This window comes from Phyllostomus hastatus, unplaced genomic scaffold (genome assembly GCF_019186645.2).
Source record: "Phyllostomus hastatus isolate PE091 unplaced genomic scaffold, TTU_PhHast_1.1 phas_contig_34, whole genome shotgun sequence".
Taxonomy (NCBI): domain Eukaryota; kingdom Metazoa; phylum Chordata; class Mammalia; order Chiroptera; family Phyllostomidae; genus Phyllostomus; species Phyllostomus hastatus.
The window spans coordinates 45,711,781-45,730,374 of record NW_025333857.1 but is presented as its reverse complement, the minus strand read 5'-3'; the positions used below and the strand labels follow the sequence as shown (position 1 = coordinate 45,730,374).

Sequence of the window (18,594 nt, the reverse complement as noted above, 5' to 3'; positions counted from 1 at the left end):
TAACACAACAGAACGAGCATCCTTTCATGGAAAAAAAATCAGCTTATTTCAAATGCATCAAATAGCATAAAACAATCAACTCTGGTAGCATTTTTAGACCTGTTTCTGAAAATAGTCAACAGTCTGCCCATCCCCAAAATATGATTTTTCCCCCAAAAAGCAATAGGCCCCAAGGTCAAGGTTTTGGGAGCAGTCAGTCTAACCTCATTGAGGTTGCCAGTCCTCTGCCCTAACGCAAGCCTGGCTTTCCTAGACCTCAGTGCCCTCCCCACTCGCCCATAAGTTCTAGTGTTTAGATGCAGGAGACAGAAGAACTAGGATCTACCCCAACTCTAATTGCATAGTTCTTAACTTTCCTCACAGTGAAGGCATACAGTTACTGACTCTGTTACTATACCTGAGGGGTGGATTAATACTGCAGTCAAGTAATTCTTTACTTGGTTTTTACAGAAAAATATTACTGATGGTTTTTAAAGTGAGAAATCATAACCATCACATAATCATAGTATCACTCGGAGTATAGGTTCCAAGGTTGAGCCTCTGCTGGATGTTCATAGTTGGTGAAACAGTGATTCAGCATTCTAGAAAATCTCAATACAGTCTTCTTTACTATGTCCTGGGTTTCCAGGCTGTTTCTGTTAGGTCTGTGCAGGCCTCCTGCCCCAAGAACTAGAAAACCATGGTCTTTGCTGTTTTTTGCCACCACCTGGGGTGGATGATTAAAGGCCAAGTCAGAGGGCATGTAGTACAGCCCAAATTTGGAGTACCCACTCACCTCTCTGCTTGCAGTTACTTCAGAGTTGGTCAGGCCTTGGTCACCCTCCCTTGCCTTCAACACACCCTTGCACACACTTCATTTTTTTAAATTACTCTTCCTCTTTTTTTTTAAATATATTTTATCAATTTTGCTATTACAGTTGTCCCAATCTTTTCCTCTTTGCCCCCACTTCAACCTAGTACCACCCTTGCCTCCAATAATCTCCCCCTTAGTTCATATCCATGGGTCATGTATATGAGTCCTTTGACTTCTCCATTTTCTATAACTATTCTTGACATCCCCCTGTCTATTTTTGTACCTACCAATCATGCTTCTTAACCCCTGCACCTTTTTCCCCATTCTCCTCCTTCACCCTTCCAGCTGATAACTCTCCAAATGATCTCCATATCTATAATTCTGTTCCATTCTGGTTGTTTGCTTAGTTTGTTGTTTTAGATTCAGTTGTTGATAGTTATGAATTTATTGCCATTTTAATGTTCATAGTTTTTATCTTTTTCTTAAGTCCCTTTAACATTTCATGTAATAATGGCTTGATGATGATAATCTTGGTGTCATTGTCACATGAAATGTTCACCAAGGTGATAATGACAAGGTGACAGAGCTTCACCTTGTCTGGAAAACACTTTATCTGCCCTTTCATTCTAAATAGCTTTGCTGGATAGAGTAATCTAGGTTGTAAGTCCTTGCTTTTCATCATTTTGAATACTTCTTGCTAGTCTCTTCTAGCCTGCAAAATTCCTTTTGAGAAATCAGCTGACAGTCTTTTGGGAACTTCTTTGCAGGTAACTGTCTCCTTTTCTCTTGCTGCTTTTAAGATTCTCTCTTTATCTTTAACCTTGGCATTTTAATTATGATGTGTCTTGGTGTGGTCCTCTGTGAGTCCAACTTGTTTGGGACTCTTTGTGCTTTCTGGACTTGTATGTCTATTTCCCTCACCAAATTATGGAAGTTTTCTTTCATTATTTTTTCAAATAAGTTTTCAATTTCTTGCTCTTCTTCTCCTTCTGGCATCCCTATGATTTGGATGTTTGTATGTTTGGAGATGTCCCAGAGGCTTCTTATGCTGTCCTCATTTTTGGGGGTGTTTTTTTTTGAAATTTTGTTTCTTCTTGCTATTCTGGTTGAATGCTTATTTCTTCCTTATGTTCCAAGTCATTGATTTGAATCCCATCTTCCTCCCCTTCACTGTTGGTTCCCTGTATATTTTTCTTCATTTCACTTAGTGTAACCTTAATTCCTTCCTTTATGTTGTTGCCATACTCAATGAGTTCTTTGAGCATCCTGATCACCATTGTTTTGAACTCTGCATCTGACAGGTTGGTTATCTCCATTTCCTTTAGTTATTTTTCTGGCCTTTTGTTCTTTTCTTTCATTTGCACCATAGTTCTTTGTCTTCTCAATTTGGCAGCCTCCCTGTTTGTTTCTGTGTATCCAGTAGAGCTGCTTTGACTTCTTGTCTTAGTACCGTGGTCTATAGTAGAAAAGGCACCTGTAAATTGTGTGAGGTGGAGCCTTAGGTAATCACCAGGGTGGGGCAACCTGCTTCACTGCTTTGTGGCTCTGTGTGGGGGGTGGGTTTGGAGAGGGGACAGTGATGCTTCCTGGCTTCTAGAGGTTTGCCTGGCCCTTGCCCCATTTCTAGTCACTTCACCCACTCCCTGTATGCAACTAGCACCCTTCCAGCTGTTGCCCTGGTGCTGAATCCCAGAGTGGGTAGGTTTCTGTGTGTTCTAAGATTGTGCAGTCCCTTTAAGCGGAGTCTTCTGAAAATCTGGCCAAATCTTCCACCACCCCAGTGCCCACTGCTTTTTATAGCCAGAAGTTATGGGGATTTATCTTCCCAATGCTGGAATGCTGGGCTGTGCAGTCTGGACTTGGGCTGGGATCACTGGCTCCCAAGGTAACCCTCCTGATTTTTATCCACCACACATGGATATAGGACCACCCATTCTGCCGCCACCATCTCTCCTTACCACAATGAATCTCTGTGCACACTTCTCTGCTTGTTTCAACGTCTCCACCCCTCCTACCCATCTGGATGAATGTGGATTCTTTAAATCCTTGGTTATCATACTTCTATATCGTTCGATTTTCTGACAGTTTTTGTTATTTGTTTTGAGGTTTAGTTGTAATTTTCTCTGTGGTTGCACAAAGAGGCAAAGTATGTCTACTTACACTTCCATCTTGACTGGAAGTCCACCCACATTTCTTAAGAAACAGCAGAACTGCCATGGTCTCTGGACCATGCCTGGACTTCCCTAATGGGTGGCTTCTCTCTGTGGAGAGTCTCAAGCCTCCCAAGAGTTAGACTCATAATTACTGAGAACAAAATAAAATTGTTGCTAAAATATCAGGAAACTAGAGAAAAAACAGTATGTCTTGAGTTCTCTTAGTCGATGTTCAAACAACTCGTCCTTCTCTGCTGGCTCTTTCCCCTACCCTCAGCCATTTAGTCTCTCCCATCATACAAGTACTACTCCAGGACTCTAGTTCTGGTTCCCTGTTCTCTAACATTGTTCTTCTCAAAAACTTGTCCTTCCCAGACAACCATGACACCAGCCTCTCATTGGTCCCCTGTCTCTTTGACCACAGCTGTCAATCTTCTTCTGCTACCCCTTCACTATTGGTGTTCCCCAAGTTCTTTCCTTTGACCTTTCATAACTATAGATATACACATACCCCTGCACAAAACAAAATCATTAGAACTTGCTCTTATTTCTGTTCCTCTGTCTTGTTTGGTGGCACCACAATTCACCCAGTCACCTGAGCCAGGATAAAACCTGGGAGTTATCTTTGCCTACGTCGTTTCCCTCAAACCCAAATCCAATCAGCCACTGAGCCCTGGCAGTCTGACCTCAATGTGTTTTTTCTTCTCCATTCCCCCTTCTTTAACCCCACTGACTCTGCCTTTTTTCAGGCTTTTATCACCTCTTGCAATGCCTCTTATCTGGTCTCCCTGACTACAGATTAATCGTTCCTTCCCATTTTTCTCTCTACGCTACTCCCAGAGTGATCTGTCTATATAAATCTGACAATGAGATGAAAATCCTTCAATAGCTTCGCATTATTTCCAGTTAAAGTCCAAAGCCCTGAATATGACTTATAAAGCCCTCCACAATATTAAGCCTTCCTCCCATTCTAGTCTCATTACCTGCCACTTTACCTCCTATTTTGTAACATTCCAAGAAAATTGAGCTATTTCTTTTGCTATGTCTTCCTCCCTGCTTCTTTCTCTTTTTTCTCCCTTATTTCTTTCTTCTTCATCTGGTTCACTTCTACCTTCTACTCATCCTTCATGCCTCAGTTTTCTTTGAATAAATCTTCCCTAGTTTCCCAAGGTAGGATAGGTAATTTTGTCCTATGTACTTACAACACTCTATACAATACAAACCTCTGTTCTAGCACTCGGTGTACAATTAAAATTATCTGCTTATTCTTTTGCCCTACTCACTGGTCTGTGAGCTCTTCATGGGCAGAGATCATATTATCTCTGTATCCACACCACCCATTATAGTGCTTACAATATAAGTGCCCCTAAAATGTGGGACCAGAACTGAATTTTGGTAGCTGAGACTTTCCATCTTCTTTTCTTGTACTGACCTCTGCTTTTCTCTCCTGGGCTCAGCATTCTTAGTTCTCAATGTTTTTTCTTGCTTTCAGCTTCCTGCCAGTGTCTCTCTCTTTCTGCTTCTTGAGTTATTGACTACTTAAGTGGCTCCAGTATTTCCTTCCTATGGAGACTCATTGAGCAGGAAGTTGGTGATCAGAAAGCATCCATGGCATTTTCTAAAAAGGAGCTTCAAGTGTGTGCTGAGCACTGAAGACATAATTAGACTAGTGCCAGCCTTCAAGTGCCTGCTTTACAAGACAACAGTCCCACAGCTGTGTGGTTCTGATATGCTGTTAATCTCATGACTTTATCTGATGTCTCTGAGGAGGGACTAGGTTACAAGAAATGAGCAAATTAGATTCAAATCCTAGTGCTACTGCCTTTAAGGTGTGACTTTGAATATATTACTTTATACAACTTGGTTCTTCACTTTCAAAATGGAATATTTACCTTATTCTTTTAGGTAAACTAAAAGATCAATATTACATTGGTCTTTTAGGAGGGTTGAGTGAGATAATATATATAAAGCTCCCATTACCACAGCTGTACATATAGTAGGTATTCAAGGAATGTTATATAAATGATTTGATGGATTCCAGAAAAACCACACCTGAGCTAAGCTGTTTTGAACAACTCCCTTCCTGGGCCCAGCCAGAGCTCTTAGCAGAGGTGCCTCATGAGCTTTGGGTAGTCCCCCTTTATCTTCCCCCACCAAACTATTGTTCTTTTTTCACACTAAGGATATAACCAGGTTAAGGCTGGGGAAGAGAGCTCTTTGAGGGGTTTGTCTGGGGATGATGTGTGTGTAGAGGGGCTGGCCTAGAGCCCTGCTATTTAAAGTGTGGTCCCTATACTGAAGCATTAGTATTACCTGGGAGCTTGTATGAAATGCAAACACTCAGGCTCCACCCCAGACTTACTGAATTAAAATCTGCATTTAAACAGTATCTCCAGATGACTTGTATGCACACTAATGCTTAAAAAGCACTATCCGAGAGATACATAGATAGGCTCAGCAGGTAAGGAGGGATGTGGGCTGTGTGGGTGTGTCAGAGCTGTCTGGTGAAGGCAGCACAGGTGGGGAGGAGTTGGGGGTGGGGGTTGTAGTTAACAGCAAAGGAGGAAGTGTTCCTTAGAGATGTGGACTTCAGAGCTGTAGGGGAGCTCTTTGGGTGAATGTTGGTTATTGGTTGTTTCAGGGACCCTTCCTATGGGTTCCTCAGGAATGCAGCTGTACCCTTGAGTTAGCCAGTCAGTGTCACTGCACCAACCAGGGAATGACAGGTAGGCAGGGAAAAAGGCTGTCTATCCTCCTTAGCCAGGGACCACAGAATCATCTAGCTTAGAAGGTAAGTATTGTATACCTGGAGAGATGTATAACCAGCAACTGGCTAGCTTCATGACTGAAAATTTGCCTTGAGCTTGTGCTAGGCTAGAATCTCCCTTTCTCCTACTCTTCTACCACCAACTGGTACCTATGCCTCTCTCTCTCATCTCTCCCTCCCTCTCTCTCCCTCTCTCTCTCTTCCTCTCTCTCTCTCTCTCTGTCTCTCTCTCTCTCACACACACACACACACACACACACACACACACACACAGACTGACTTCTTGGTCAACCCTCTCCAACCTCCTTTACTTTTGGACTGGGCCCTGAGCCTCCAGGGTCTCTTAGCATTGGCCTCCCTGCTAAGCAAAGCAGGCCTGGCAAGAGTGACTGCTGGCCCTAAGCTACATTGGAGGCAGTGAGGGTTTGTTTTGCCAGAGCACAGATCTCTCTCTTAAGTACTCTTAGGACTGAATCCCTATTTGCCTACCCAATAAAAATACTTCCTCAGCCACCCACCTAGAGCCTCTTAACTCTCTGTGGGAGACTTGTTTGTGCATCTCAGTGGTAAAGGAAAGCCCCTGCTGTACTCAGCCCACCCCTGTGGCAAAGTAGGGGTTGTAGCAGCAGCAGCAACTAAAAGTAGTAAAAATAGAGTCTGACCCCCAGGGATGAGCCAGTTATTGTTCTAAATCCTCTTTCCGAAGTACCCAGTTACCTAATACCCAGACTTCTTGTTTAACCAGGCTTCTGCCCGGGCCTGACCACCCTTCATGCCTTCCTGCCTCTCACCCTCTTTTCTCCACCTTAAAAATACATTTGTGTGCCTATCATCTCCCCCTCTTAAACTGAAGTTTGCTTGACAAGAATCAGGTCTTGGTGTTTTTCTTTTCCCAAATACATTGTGCCCTGCCTGCCCCTTGTTGCTGTTCAGTGAATATCAAGCTTTTTTTAATCTGTGGTGAGCTTACCCATGTTTAATTATTGGGAAGACAAACAGGAAAAGAACAAGAGACTGCTCTGGCTAGAGAGCTGAGCTTTAGAGCTGTCTTTGTGAGCAAAAAGTGGGGCTTGCTAGGCATCATGGAGGTTAGAAAGTTAGGACAGATTGAAAAGGAGAGGAAGGACAGGAGCAGGAAATGCCACAGAGGGGAGAAGCTGTTTAATATCAGCCCTTCTAGTCCATGGTTCATTGCAGACAAGTAGCTCTTTACTCTTCAAAGGCCAAAAGAAAGGGATCAGAGATGACAGCTCTGTGAAAGCATCCCATAGACTGCCGGACTATTACTTTGCTTTCCTGGAAAACCAACAAGTCCAAAAGATTCATGGACCACTGCAGGCCAAGCAGAGTTACTTGAGTAATTGAAATTACCAAAATCCTCAAGTGAGATTTGAGGCCAAGATCTAGATGAGGATTTATAAGTCAGCCTGGCCCAGGCTAAACATCAGTGACCACTGACGTTTTTCCTTCTTCAGGTTTCTACCATGCTCAGAGCGGGGCTGTCCAACCAAATGACCTTTATTGATTATTGGGCAGTATCTCTCCTCAGTGTCCTATGCCTCCTTTCTTACCTTAGGGAACTGGAATCCACATTCTGGAAGGAAATGGAAAGATATTCTGGACCACACTCCCTAAAGCTCTATTAGCCCTGAATATTTGGTTCCCTTCTTTCCCTCCTCTGGGCCCTGCCAGAGGAGCACCCCAGGTCAGAGGAAACTCAACCCAGAGTCCCCAGCCCCTTCAGCTCCCTTGATTTTATAATCATTTCCCCTCTCCTATGAAAGGCCTCATCCCCCAAATCTGTGTTGTCTGAACCTGAATTTAAAAAGAGGAGAAGGGACTTCTTCTTCTCCACTAGTGACTCTCACACCGTTTTCTCCTACCTCGGGCCCTGCCAACCAGTCTTTCTTTATCATTAAGGTAAAATATACACAACATAAAATTTACCATTTTAACCATTGTTTTTCTATTTTTAAAGAAGTTTACACCTTGATCCCTTTGTCCATTAATCGAAATTTTTTTTTCTAAAGAGGTTGAAATGGAGGGAGGAGGGTGAGTGCAGGATGTGGGGCTCAAAAACCTTTTAGGTCACAAGACTATATAGGTAACACCTGTGTCTCCAGCTGGTTCAAGATAAGGCAGGAGCCTCCTCAACATCTGACTCAGGCTATGAGCTTAAGGGTAGGAATGAAGGGGCCAAGCCAAGTCAGGTCTCCCAGAGAAACCAAGATTTCTCAACTTCTGGCTATGGCTCCTGTCGCCTGGGTCATTAGGCTTGTTCCTTAGGCCTTTATACACAGGCTTTCCTCAAGCCACAGCTGCTATGGTGGGTGTCCCTGAATTGAAGTATTTGTCCTATATCCCAAACAAAGGCTTCTTGGTTATAGGGATTCCCTATGAGTGGGAACATGAATCAATAGTACAACATCAATCTAGAAAAACAGTCCTACCCATGGGGGAAAAAAAAAAACTAGAACAGGATTCTAAATATTTTTAAAAATTGACTGGTCTCTTTTCTCCCCATTTCAAAAATGAATCCAGTTCTTTGCCATCCTAGTACTAGCTTTATATCCTTTATTATTCTTTTCTCTCTGTGTTTCTGAGTAGCTATTTTTGAAAAAATAAATAATGGGAAAGGGAGTAGGAGCTGCCTCCCTGCCCCCATGGGATAACTTCAGAGCCATTTTGGCTAATTCTCCCACCCTAAGTCTGAAAGCAAGGGAGACCCACTCTGTGAAGTTTGCCTCCTGGCTCTGCAATTACAGTCGCGGTTCCTATGGCTGACATGCTTACACAGGCCAAGGACCGGCTGAAGCTTGGCGGCCAGCTGCCTGGCAGTACTGATGCTTCATTTAGAGCCTTTCCCAAGCCTCAGTGTAACAGTCTTCTCTCCTTTCATTTTTGATTGGTGGCCTCAAGTCAGGAGTATTTTGTCTGGCAGGTGATGCCCAGAGGAAACTATAGAAGATTCCCGAGAGGGAACCAGGTAAATAAGGACTGGAGCAGAGCTCTCTTGGAAGATAATGGATATGATGACCTGAAATTCTCTGACACACAGTGAAGAATAAAATATTAAAAATCAGCTTTGGCTCTCAGTCATGACTTGAGGCATTGTAAATAAGAACAATCCTTTGGGAAAGCAGTTTGTCAGTGTGTATCACGAATCCTAAAAATGCTCATGTTTTTGACTTAGAAATTGTACTTAATGTAGGAAATGATCCTAAATGCAAATAAATATGGATTTCAGTGTAGCACTTTTTATTATTGTGAAATTTGCAAACAGCCTGAATGTCCCAGATAAGTGAATGGTTAAAAAATTATTGAATATAGCCCTGGGTGGCATAGCTCAGTGGATTGAGCATGGGCTGCGAACCAAAGTATCGCAGGTTCGATTCCCAGCCAGGGCACATGCCTGGGTTGCAAGCCACGGCCCCCAGCAACCGCACATTGATGCTTCTCTCTCTCTTTCTCCCTCCCTTCCCTCTCTAAAAATAAAATAAAATGAATCTTTTAAAAAAAATTATTGAATATCATTTCTGTGGACATTATGCAGCCATTAAATTGGTGATTACAAAACTATGTAAAATATGGAAAGTTAATTATTTTCTAATACTAATTTTTTAAAATACACACTATAAGACACAGTGTATTTTAAAATGTTATTCCATGTGCATGTATTAGTTTGTACTCTCTGGTTACAGGAACAAAATCCAACTCAAGCTAGTTAAAGCTACAGAGGAAACTGGACTTTAAGGACACTAGGGTTTCTTATAGTGTCTAGGGGTCAGGCATGTAGGCAAGTCTTAGAAGAGTAGGGTAAGTTCTAGAACTAGAGCCTAAAACCTAGGGAACACTTTTTCTATCTCTTGTGTTTGCTTCTTTCTGAACATCAGCTTTATTCTCATCTCCAAGCCTAGTGGCTTTCTCCGCTATCTAATCCACAGTCTTCAGCTTTATATCTCCCCTTAGTCCCACTTCCCAATTCTGGAGAGACTCTGATTGGCTCCACCTGGTCCAAGCAGGGTTAGGACCACATAGAACCAACATTGTACCTGGAGACCCACTGCTGACCAGGAGGACAGGAGTAGCACTAACTCCCAGAGAGAGGAAACTCCAGAGTGTTGCTACATTAGTATACACAAAAAAAACAGAAATACACTAGAATATGAACAGAGGTTGTCTCAAGGTAGTGAAACTATTAAGGTGATTTTTCTAACCTTTAGCATGTATTACCTTATAATGGGTCTATTAAACTTATTGTGGCTACAATTGGTTGTACTAAGGCCCGGGGTCAGCAGCACCCTCCTCCATTTTGGTTGTTTTCCCAATAACAGCCACCACAAAAATACTAAAGTTTGGTGGTGCTTGTTTTTAGTAGTGAATTCTCCCTTAGGAACTGTTTAAGAGTACAGAAAATCCTCAGCTGCTTACAGGGCAATTTGAATTCTTAAACTCTAGCATGAGGATAAGAATCCTCCTCACTTCTTTTTGGCAAACTTTGTCCCAAATGCTCTTCAGAAATGTGTTGTGCATAAAGAAAGAGAGTGCTTTCCTCCTTTGCATTCTGCTGTCAGCACTCAGTCCAGGACTGGAAAGAGAGTGGACACTCAGTGTGTTGACTTTATTTGAATTGAGTCATCTTTTAAAGAAAAACCTAGAAGGTTGAGGAGATTTAGACTGGTGAAAGAGGTCTCCCTAAGCTACATAGGATCCTCTGCCCCATCTCCTAAATTCAGGCTTCACAGATTTTTCTCCAGCTTTTCTGTCCTTCTTCCCCTCCTTGTAAGAGACACTAAACATTTGGAGAAACTATCTCCCTTATGTTTCCATGGACTCTCCTCTAGGTCTTCTCCCAAAGACTTTAGCCCTGTGAGAAGTCTTTGTTCTTTCCTATAAGTGAGATCCCTAGAGTCTTAACATGTCCCAAAGGGATATAAGTCCTGACCAATTGCCTGGCACTGCAAGCAGTTCCTGGAGAGATCCTGGAGAGAGAGAAATGGGGAAATAAAAGTGGGAGCTGGTTAACAAGTGGACTCAGGAAATGGGACTCAGGACTTCGGGCCATACCACAGAGCTGTTACTGTCCTAATGATTCTCATGTTGAGGTGTAGAGTCAGAGACAGATGGCAATGTCTTAGAAGATGAATGAAAAGCCATCTACAAGAGAGTAGAGAGATGTAACCAATGCCTGGTTGCCACTGAGTATTTTTGGACAAGAGATTAAGTTTCTGCCCAGCCACAGACATTGGACATAAAGACATTGTATATCCCTCTAAAATATGGTATCTAAACATGCTTATCTCCTGCCAAAAGATGTTTTGGGAGAGTGGCATTACCCTGAACAGAGGGACCACAGCCCCAGGTAGTTTCTGAGTTCATCTCTGGACAACTTGTGACAGATTGAATTGGTCTTTGATACTGTATCATGCTGCACTCACCTGTCAGAGAGTGGTCTCAGGTCCAGGTCTTCCCCACTTTCCTGTTTCCTTATCAGCACTGTCCTCCTGGCCCTGTTCCTGAACTAAGTCTGTCGTGCTCCTGGCTTTTATCCAGGGGAACTGAACAGGGTATAGACAGTACTCCATTCCAGAAGTACTCCTTCCAGCATTTCACAGCTCAGAACTGCCTCTGCCAACTCCCTCCTAAAACCAGAGGAAATTCATGTGTGTTCAGCAAAGAAAGGTTAGATAATGTTTGTATAAGCACTGTGGGTCTTCATACTTCATTCTAAATCCACTTGAATTTTCATAGTCATGAGAATTAGTGCTTGGAGGCTAGGACACAGGTTGCCTTTCTTGTGGGAAAACATTAAAATTGAATCATGTCTGTCCCCTGAATCATCCATGCTCAGCCCACAAGACAAAGGCAAAATTGTTCAGCACCACGGAGAGCGTCTTTCCTTCTGGCAATGAGATCAAGGGTGGGTGAAAGATGAGAATTTGTAGCTGGGAGCCCAGCCCGTCTGATCTCCTTCCACTCCTGTCCAGCTACCAAGTATCCCTCTTTTCCCATCCTGTAGTATTCAACACCTTCCTTTACCTAACTAGGCTTTTAGGAATGAATTCCCTTAACTTTCCACTCGTCTTTCTGCCTCCATGATATCTACATACCCCACCTATACTTACCTCCTTTGCATTTTGGTAAGAAACCTTCATCTTCTGGTCCAAGGTTCTGGTTCTATCTCCTCTTGACTCCTCAAAGACCATTTCTCATCAATCATCTTTTTTACCCAGATTCCTTCCCCTCAGTCTAGTACAGTGGCGTTACCTACCTTAAAAAAAAAAAGGCTAAAAGTCCAAATCATCCTCTGGCTGTTATTCATTCTCATTTCTTCACTTCTGAGTCTAGCTCCTTGAAAGAATAGCCTGTGTTCCATTTCTACTGCCTTATCTCCTATTTCCCCCTAAATCCCCTGTAATCTAGGCTCTATTCCTACTCAGTTAAAATTTAGCTTGTTGAGGCCACCTATGACTTCCTTATTTCTAAATATTTGGTTTTTGTTTTATGGATCCATCTGTTTGACACTGTTTTTCTTCCACCTTGAAACTATGTAAATGACTTTCTAGATCTTTTCCTACATTTCATCTTTCTTCTTCTACTTGGTCTCCTTTTTCCACTCATTCCCTAAAGTTGGATATGTCCCAGGGTCCCCTCCTTGATTCTTGACTTTTAAAACTCTCCTCAGTCTCTCTGAGATGACTTATTATCCTCTGTGGCTTCCATCACCACCAGCCCATACCTCTTTCCTGACATCCCAAACTTAAAATGCTACTAATGATATCAAGCAGGTGTCCAAACGACACTTTAAAACACAATATGTCTCAAACGGAACTCATCTGGTTTCTCCTGGCAGTGTAGCCATGCCTTCTCCTTCGTTATCTGTCTTACTGCATAGCACCCTTTTCCTAATTAATCCAGGCAATAAACTAGGAATGTCTGGACTCCTCCTCCTACATTTTATCTCTAGAATCTTCCAATTCTACTCTTTTTAACATCCTCCTTTCTCTCCTTTTAACTTCTGCTTCTGCTTAGTGTCATCTTTTGCTGGCACTGTTGCAATAGTTTCCTAATTATCCTTTCCTCCAGTCTAATTCTCCTGCCATCCATCTTCTACATGGCCCTCAGAGGGTCCTTTTACACCTCAGATCTGACCATGTTACTCTCCTGCTTAAGGCTTCATTGATTCCCCATTATCTTCCGAGTAAAGAACAAAATCAAGGCCCATCTTCCACCACCATCTAAATCCTCCTGATCCCATGACACTATTTCCTGCAACTTTTCATCATACCTTCTAGGTTTCAACTATAACAAAATACTGACTTATCCTTGAATATGCAATGTTAGTTGTATGCTTCTGAGCCTTTGCAGATTTTTCCTGAATGTTGTTTCTCCCTCTTAAGCCAACTGGTGAACTAATGTTTTGAAATATTTTAAGGTGGCTTCCTCTGTGAAGTTTTTCTCTGATCACCTTCCCTTCATCACTTCCCCCTCTATTTTCTATGGCTCTTGTTACCTTTATTGATAATTACTGGAAGCTCCTTAAGGATGGGCCTATTGTCTATTTTCCTTTATGATCCCCAGACTTGCCATTGTTACATAAGTGAGGGAAAATTGAAGCATAGTGGAGTAAGGAGAGAGAGGAGTCAGAATGTCACATTGGTCAGGCCCTCCTCACCCTGCGGAGAGAACACCTTTCCACAGATACCTCCCCACATAAGCCAAGCCCCAGCCTGCGTGGTACCAGGGCTGCAGCTGTGGGCCAGTGACTCACAGGCATACTGTGCATGATTGTGCAGGCCTCATGGAACCTGTACTAGTAATAACTTCATAGTTAGCACATATATAGTGCTCAGTATGTACTATACTAAGTACTATACTATGTGTTTGCATATATTAACTGATGTTAGCCTCACAAGAACCTTTGACATGGGTATTAGTATTAGTCCCATTTTAAAGATGAGGAAACTGAAGCCAAGATCACACAGCTAGTAAATAGAAGAGCTGGGGTTTATAAAGAGAATGGGTTGATAAGTTGATAATTGTTGAAGCTGGTGATAGTTATCCCAGATCTCACTATATTGGTTTCTTTACTTTTGTGTAAGTTTAATAATTTCCATAATAAAACATTTTTTAATGTTTGGACCAGACTGGATTAAATCAGTGGATTTTAATCTTTTTTTTTAAGCAACAGAACCCTTTCTCCAACCAAAAATCTTACAGAAAGGCTGATATGTAAATGAAATAAAAGTAGATCTACTCTGGTTTCAGAGAAGCCAGACTCCCTCCTATGCTCCCTTCTTGTATTCAGCCCCTCCCAAGGCTCAGGGTTCAGGGAACACAGTTTAATGAAAATCAGTGGACCGAACTAAGTTTAAGGATTCTTCTCGCACTTTTGCCTTCCTCTCATTATGTTGGCTCTGCACTGGCCATTAGCCTATATATCCTGTCCCAGAAACAGTAAGACAGGGCTATTAATCATTTCTGTAGCCGGTGGAGACTGTAAAGGGTTGCAGAAACATGGGTTGCTGTTAGAGATGAATTTCAATGTCTGTCTCTGCTGAGTGTTTATTAATAATCTTGCTAATCCCCACTCTAGTTCCCGGATCTAACTCCTATCAGATGTCCTTGGGGGCATTTTAAATTCTCCCTGATTTCTTGGAGCCAGATGCTTCCTTCTGCCTGGATTCCTCTCTGATACTTATATTCATGAATATTTCACATTTAAGCTCCCTGATTACATTTCCATGTGATGATCATAGTGCATTGGCTGCGTTTCTCAGGAAAGACATACAGGAAGTCCACAGTAAAGACTTGAGTTTTCAGGCACAGTGCCAGAGATCTTGTTCTTGCCATTGAGATGGTCTTTTATCACGGACAGTGACGGGGAGATGCTGAATGGTTTGCCTTGCATGTGACCTCTCAGTCTAAGGCTTTGCACCCTGACTCATGACCCAAAAGGACTGGCAGGTTCACTCAGAGATCAGATGACACCAGAACCTTCCCAGTGTCTTTAAGGACCACATGTGGGTCCCTGTGACCAGAGTTGCTCAACAGCTTCCCAGCCCCCATGCAGGCCCTGTCCTTCCTGCACAGCCTCCTTCCAATGTTACCATTGCTGCCAAGTACGTCCAGCCTGAGAGAAGAAACTGATGAACTCATCTGTACTGAGAGGGGAAAAGTTAGCCCCAAATGCCTGAGGGCTTATGCTTTAAAAGTCAGCCCAGGGAAAGGACAGTGAGGCTTAGAACTCTCATGGGATAGATGGGGTGGAGGGTTATGCAGGAGATGCGTGATTGGAAGGCCATAGACTTAGAAGTTACCAGCGTAAATGTATTAATCCAAACTGTAGGAGATATCAGTGTTCCCCAAAGGGAGAGATGGGGGCTGAGGTGAGGACCCTGCAAAGGAAACAAAGGGCTTTGGGATGAGACAGAAATGAGTGTTCCAAAAGCCAGTGAAGGAAACGGTTTCCAAGTAGATGCTGTATGTATGACATGTGACAAATGCTACAGAAAAAGTAATGTGACTGAGGAAATTGGGAAGGTGGTAATGCTTCCCTGGTGGGGTCCCATAGTTACTTTTATGGGATTTACCCTTTGGAAGCCCCCCTCAGGCTGCTTTGGGAGTGAGCCCTCCCTGCGGCCTAAGGGGAAAGCCAGAGCCTAGCTCTCAGGTCTCCATGTCTCCTACAGGTAGCACTTGTGAGGCTATTTTGCCTCCAGAGAGCCATGTAAAACCCACTAGAGGCTTGCTTCTCCAAGGCTGCAAGGGACAGGTGCTGTCAGTAAGGAGTCTCCCAAGGAGGAGCTGAGCCAAAGAGGCAGAGGATGAAGGATTGGAAAGGTTTGTGGCATGGGAAGTTACCACTGCAGCACCCGACCCTTTTGAGCAGAGCCTCCTACTGTTTGTCATTAACCACAGCTAAGGGCTGGGGGGGGGGTCAGAACAGAGGACAGAAGCCTGGGTTCTGCCCTCTGGAGCTTGTAAACTACTGTGGCAACACAGCCCTGCACTCTGGGTAGCCTGAGAGAACACAAAGAAGGTCAGTATTTTCCTCCCAAACATTCTAGACTTTTCCCTTTCCCTTTAGTAACAAGCATGTTTTCATTTCTACTGCCTCATTCTAAAGGGACCAAAAGCCACCATAATTGTTATACATCCTTCCCTTGCTGAGTCATCAGCAGCCACTCAGATCTCTGAGCCTATCTCTGTGGGACCAGTCCTGGAGCACTCTACCTGCCTGTCTGTTCTCTGCATCCCCAGAATCAGAACAGGCACAGCCTTGGACCCACCCTGCAGCACTCGACCCTTTCTGAGCAGAGCAGTCCTCAAATTCTGGTCCTATGTAGACACCTTGGATGGCAGCACTCATATCAATGGGTCATCAGTTTCTCGTGAAGAATGTGAACAACTCCAGCCCCTTCCAACTGACTGAAGCAGGGTGCTCCAGGACCCTAGGTCTTGTAGCATAGGTTTGTGGTATTTTGAAGGGATAATCTAGTGAGGCTAGATTAAGGAACAAGCAGCACAGGACTAACTGGCCACCAGCTGATTTATCATTATTTGTCTTCTCACCTAGCATACTCAGCCAAACTTTCAGGCTTTACCAAAAGACACTCTTTAGAACTCATCTGTGAAATAGAGAAATCCTCATGAGAACTTTTTTTTGTCCAGTAGCTGCAGCCATGAAGTATGACCTGACTTGGCCAGTCAGTTCTCTGGATCCTGTGAAGGGACCTGTCCAGTGCTAGGGGAAACAAAGACAAGGCCTCTCTTGGGGAACACCAACTCTGACCTAACACAGACTTAAACTCACGGGAACCTAGAAAGACCTTTCCAAACAAGAGCACAGGAAAGGCCCAGAGGAGCAGGAAACTTGTTTGGGAGGCTGGAGAAGGAGGTCCCGTGGGTTTAAAGAATTACAGTGGGCTTTCTAGTGGAGGCTGAATTACACAGGACTTTGAAGATAGACACCTAGATGAGTGCAAGTGAGGCTGAGATTCTTGCCTTTTCTACCCAGTGCAGGGTCTTCCTCTCAAGGTGGATGAATCTGCCTCTCCCTCCCTGAATCTCCTGCTTGCTGCCAGGAACAATTGCCCTCAGAGACCCAGGGTATAAGTGGGAAGGCCAGCTTCAGTGCTGAGAGCAGCCCCCTGGGTTCACTTCCTAACAACTCCCTATCTCTCTGCTTTCTCCTCGCCAGGACCCAGCTGCCAGCTCCATCTCAGACGGGGACTGTGATGGCCGGGAGGGTGAGTCAGTAGCCATGAATTACAAACCATCCCCGCTCCAAGTAAAGCTGGGTGAGTGGGTCTGGCGGGTAAGAGAGATGTGGGGAGTGGACAAGGTGCTCTGGGCTGGGTCTGCAACGAGGTGCCACAGATAAACCAACTCAGGCTAACTCATTCCAAGACTCAAGCCACCAAGTCATTGGCACTGCCAGGTACCTTGTCTCCTGCAAGGCAACGAAGGAAGTTACAGTTCTCTGCAGGACCCAAAACTCTAGGAGGCATCTTTGAGGCCAACATGGCTCCAGTTATTCCACGGGGTAGCTGCAGGGATAAAAACATGGAACCCTAGAGAGAGGGCCGGAAGTCCCATTAAATACTGAACCAGGCTGAGAAGTTTCCTTAGAGATGGGGTGTTAGTTGCTATGTCTGAGGGTTAGGAAGGAAAGAGGATTCCAAAGCCTAGAAGCCGAGCCCTCTCCACACTCCTTCCTCAGCTCATCCGGAGATCCCTGGAACTGACTGGCTCCTGTTTGGGGGAATTCTCTCTTCGTTGTTTTTGATTTAGTAAACTCAAATATTTCCCCCCTTTCCAGGGTCACCTTTCCCTTGGGGTTTTTCTCATGTCCACTCTGAAGTCAGTTTATGCTACAGCCTTCTCTTTGAAGTCACTTGGCTCCCAGCCACCGACTGCCCATAGCTTCTGCTGCTGCTGTTCCCACCCACCCTAGGCCAAACACTGCCCCTCTCTCTTCAGGGACTAGAGTTTTGCTCATCCAGGCTGCATCATATAATAGACTTCTACTAAAGATTGGGTTTTGTGAAGAGGAATTACAACACAGTACATCCAGGAAAGGGTTTACAATTAAACACAAGTCATTGCTATCCTTCAAATCTCCTCCGCCATCCCTTTCTCCTCAGGCTCGAGCTGCCCACCAGTGGTGGGCCCCTCAGCAGAGCCCTTACCCATCTGCGCTAAAACCTCCACGCACTGCAGGTGCCAGGACTCCTTTTCACATAGTTTTGTTCTTTAATTTTTTTTTTACCTTGCTTCTCTCCTTTCAGACCCTACCTAGGGAACCCCTCAGGCTGTTTTTCTAAATGAGAGTGCAGTTCTCTCAATGGAATTTGTTCATTTTCCAAAGACACCAAACTCATACTGCAGCAAGTTTTATGTATTATTGTTTAATTTTAAAATACAGGTATTTTAACAAGTAGAACTTCTTTTACTCTCCCCCATCACATTCTCCTCCCAAGATAATCATTCCAAACTTTTTAAAGCTTGTTTTTTTTTTAGTTTTATTCTGTATTTTAACATTATCTGAAACTTTCTTGGTTTTGTTTTTCTCTTAATGTCTTGGAGCCCCTTCCAATGTCAGTATATAATTATTTCATTCTTTTAAATGGTTGCATAGTAGACTGTAATTTGGTTTTGCCAGTATATTGTTTGCATTTTTCACTTTTAAACAATTCCAACATACTTTTAAAATAACACTTCTTTCCCCTTTCCATCAGATTACCACCAAAGCTCCTCATTTAAATTCACGACCTTGTCTCAGTTGCACTAAGGGAAAAATCACCACCATTTTAAAGCAAATTGCACCCCCTAGAGGCTTGGAGTAGTAATGGTAGCTGCTGCCTGCTGAAAAGAGG

The 18,594-nt window shown here is 43.6% G+C and overlaps 1 protein-coding gene across 7 annotated transcripts in view; it reads left to right on the top strand.

The window, feature by feature from the left end:
* FAM219A (family with sequence similarity 219 member A) overlaps positions 1-18,594 on the top strand; it is a 53,015-nt gene that overhangs the window by 28,826 nt on the left and 5,595 nt on the right. For 3 of the 7 annotated variants that reach the window (XM_045840746.1, XM_045840745.1, XM_045840744.1), the window contains exon 2: positions 16,917-16,965. In XM_045840746.1, coding sequence (XP_045696702.1) covers positions 16,917-16,965 — 49 coding nt within the window. Of the gene's footprint in view, positions 1-15,405; positions 15,557-16,916; positions 17,017-18,594 lie in introns of all 7 variants that reach the window. The other 4 variants (XM_045840743.1, XM_045840742.1, XM_045840741.1 and 1 more) reach the window with 2 other exon arrangements.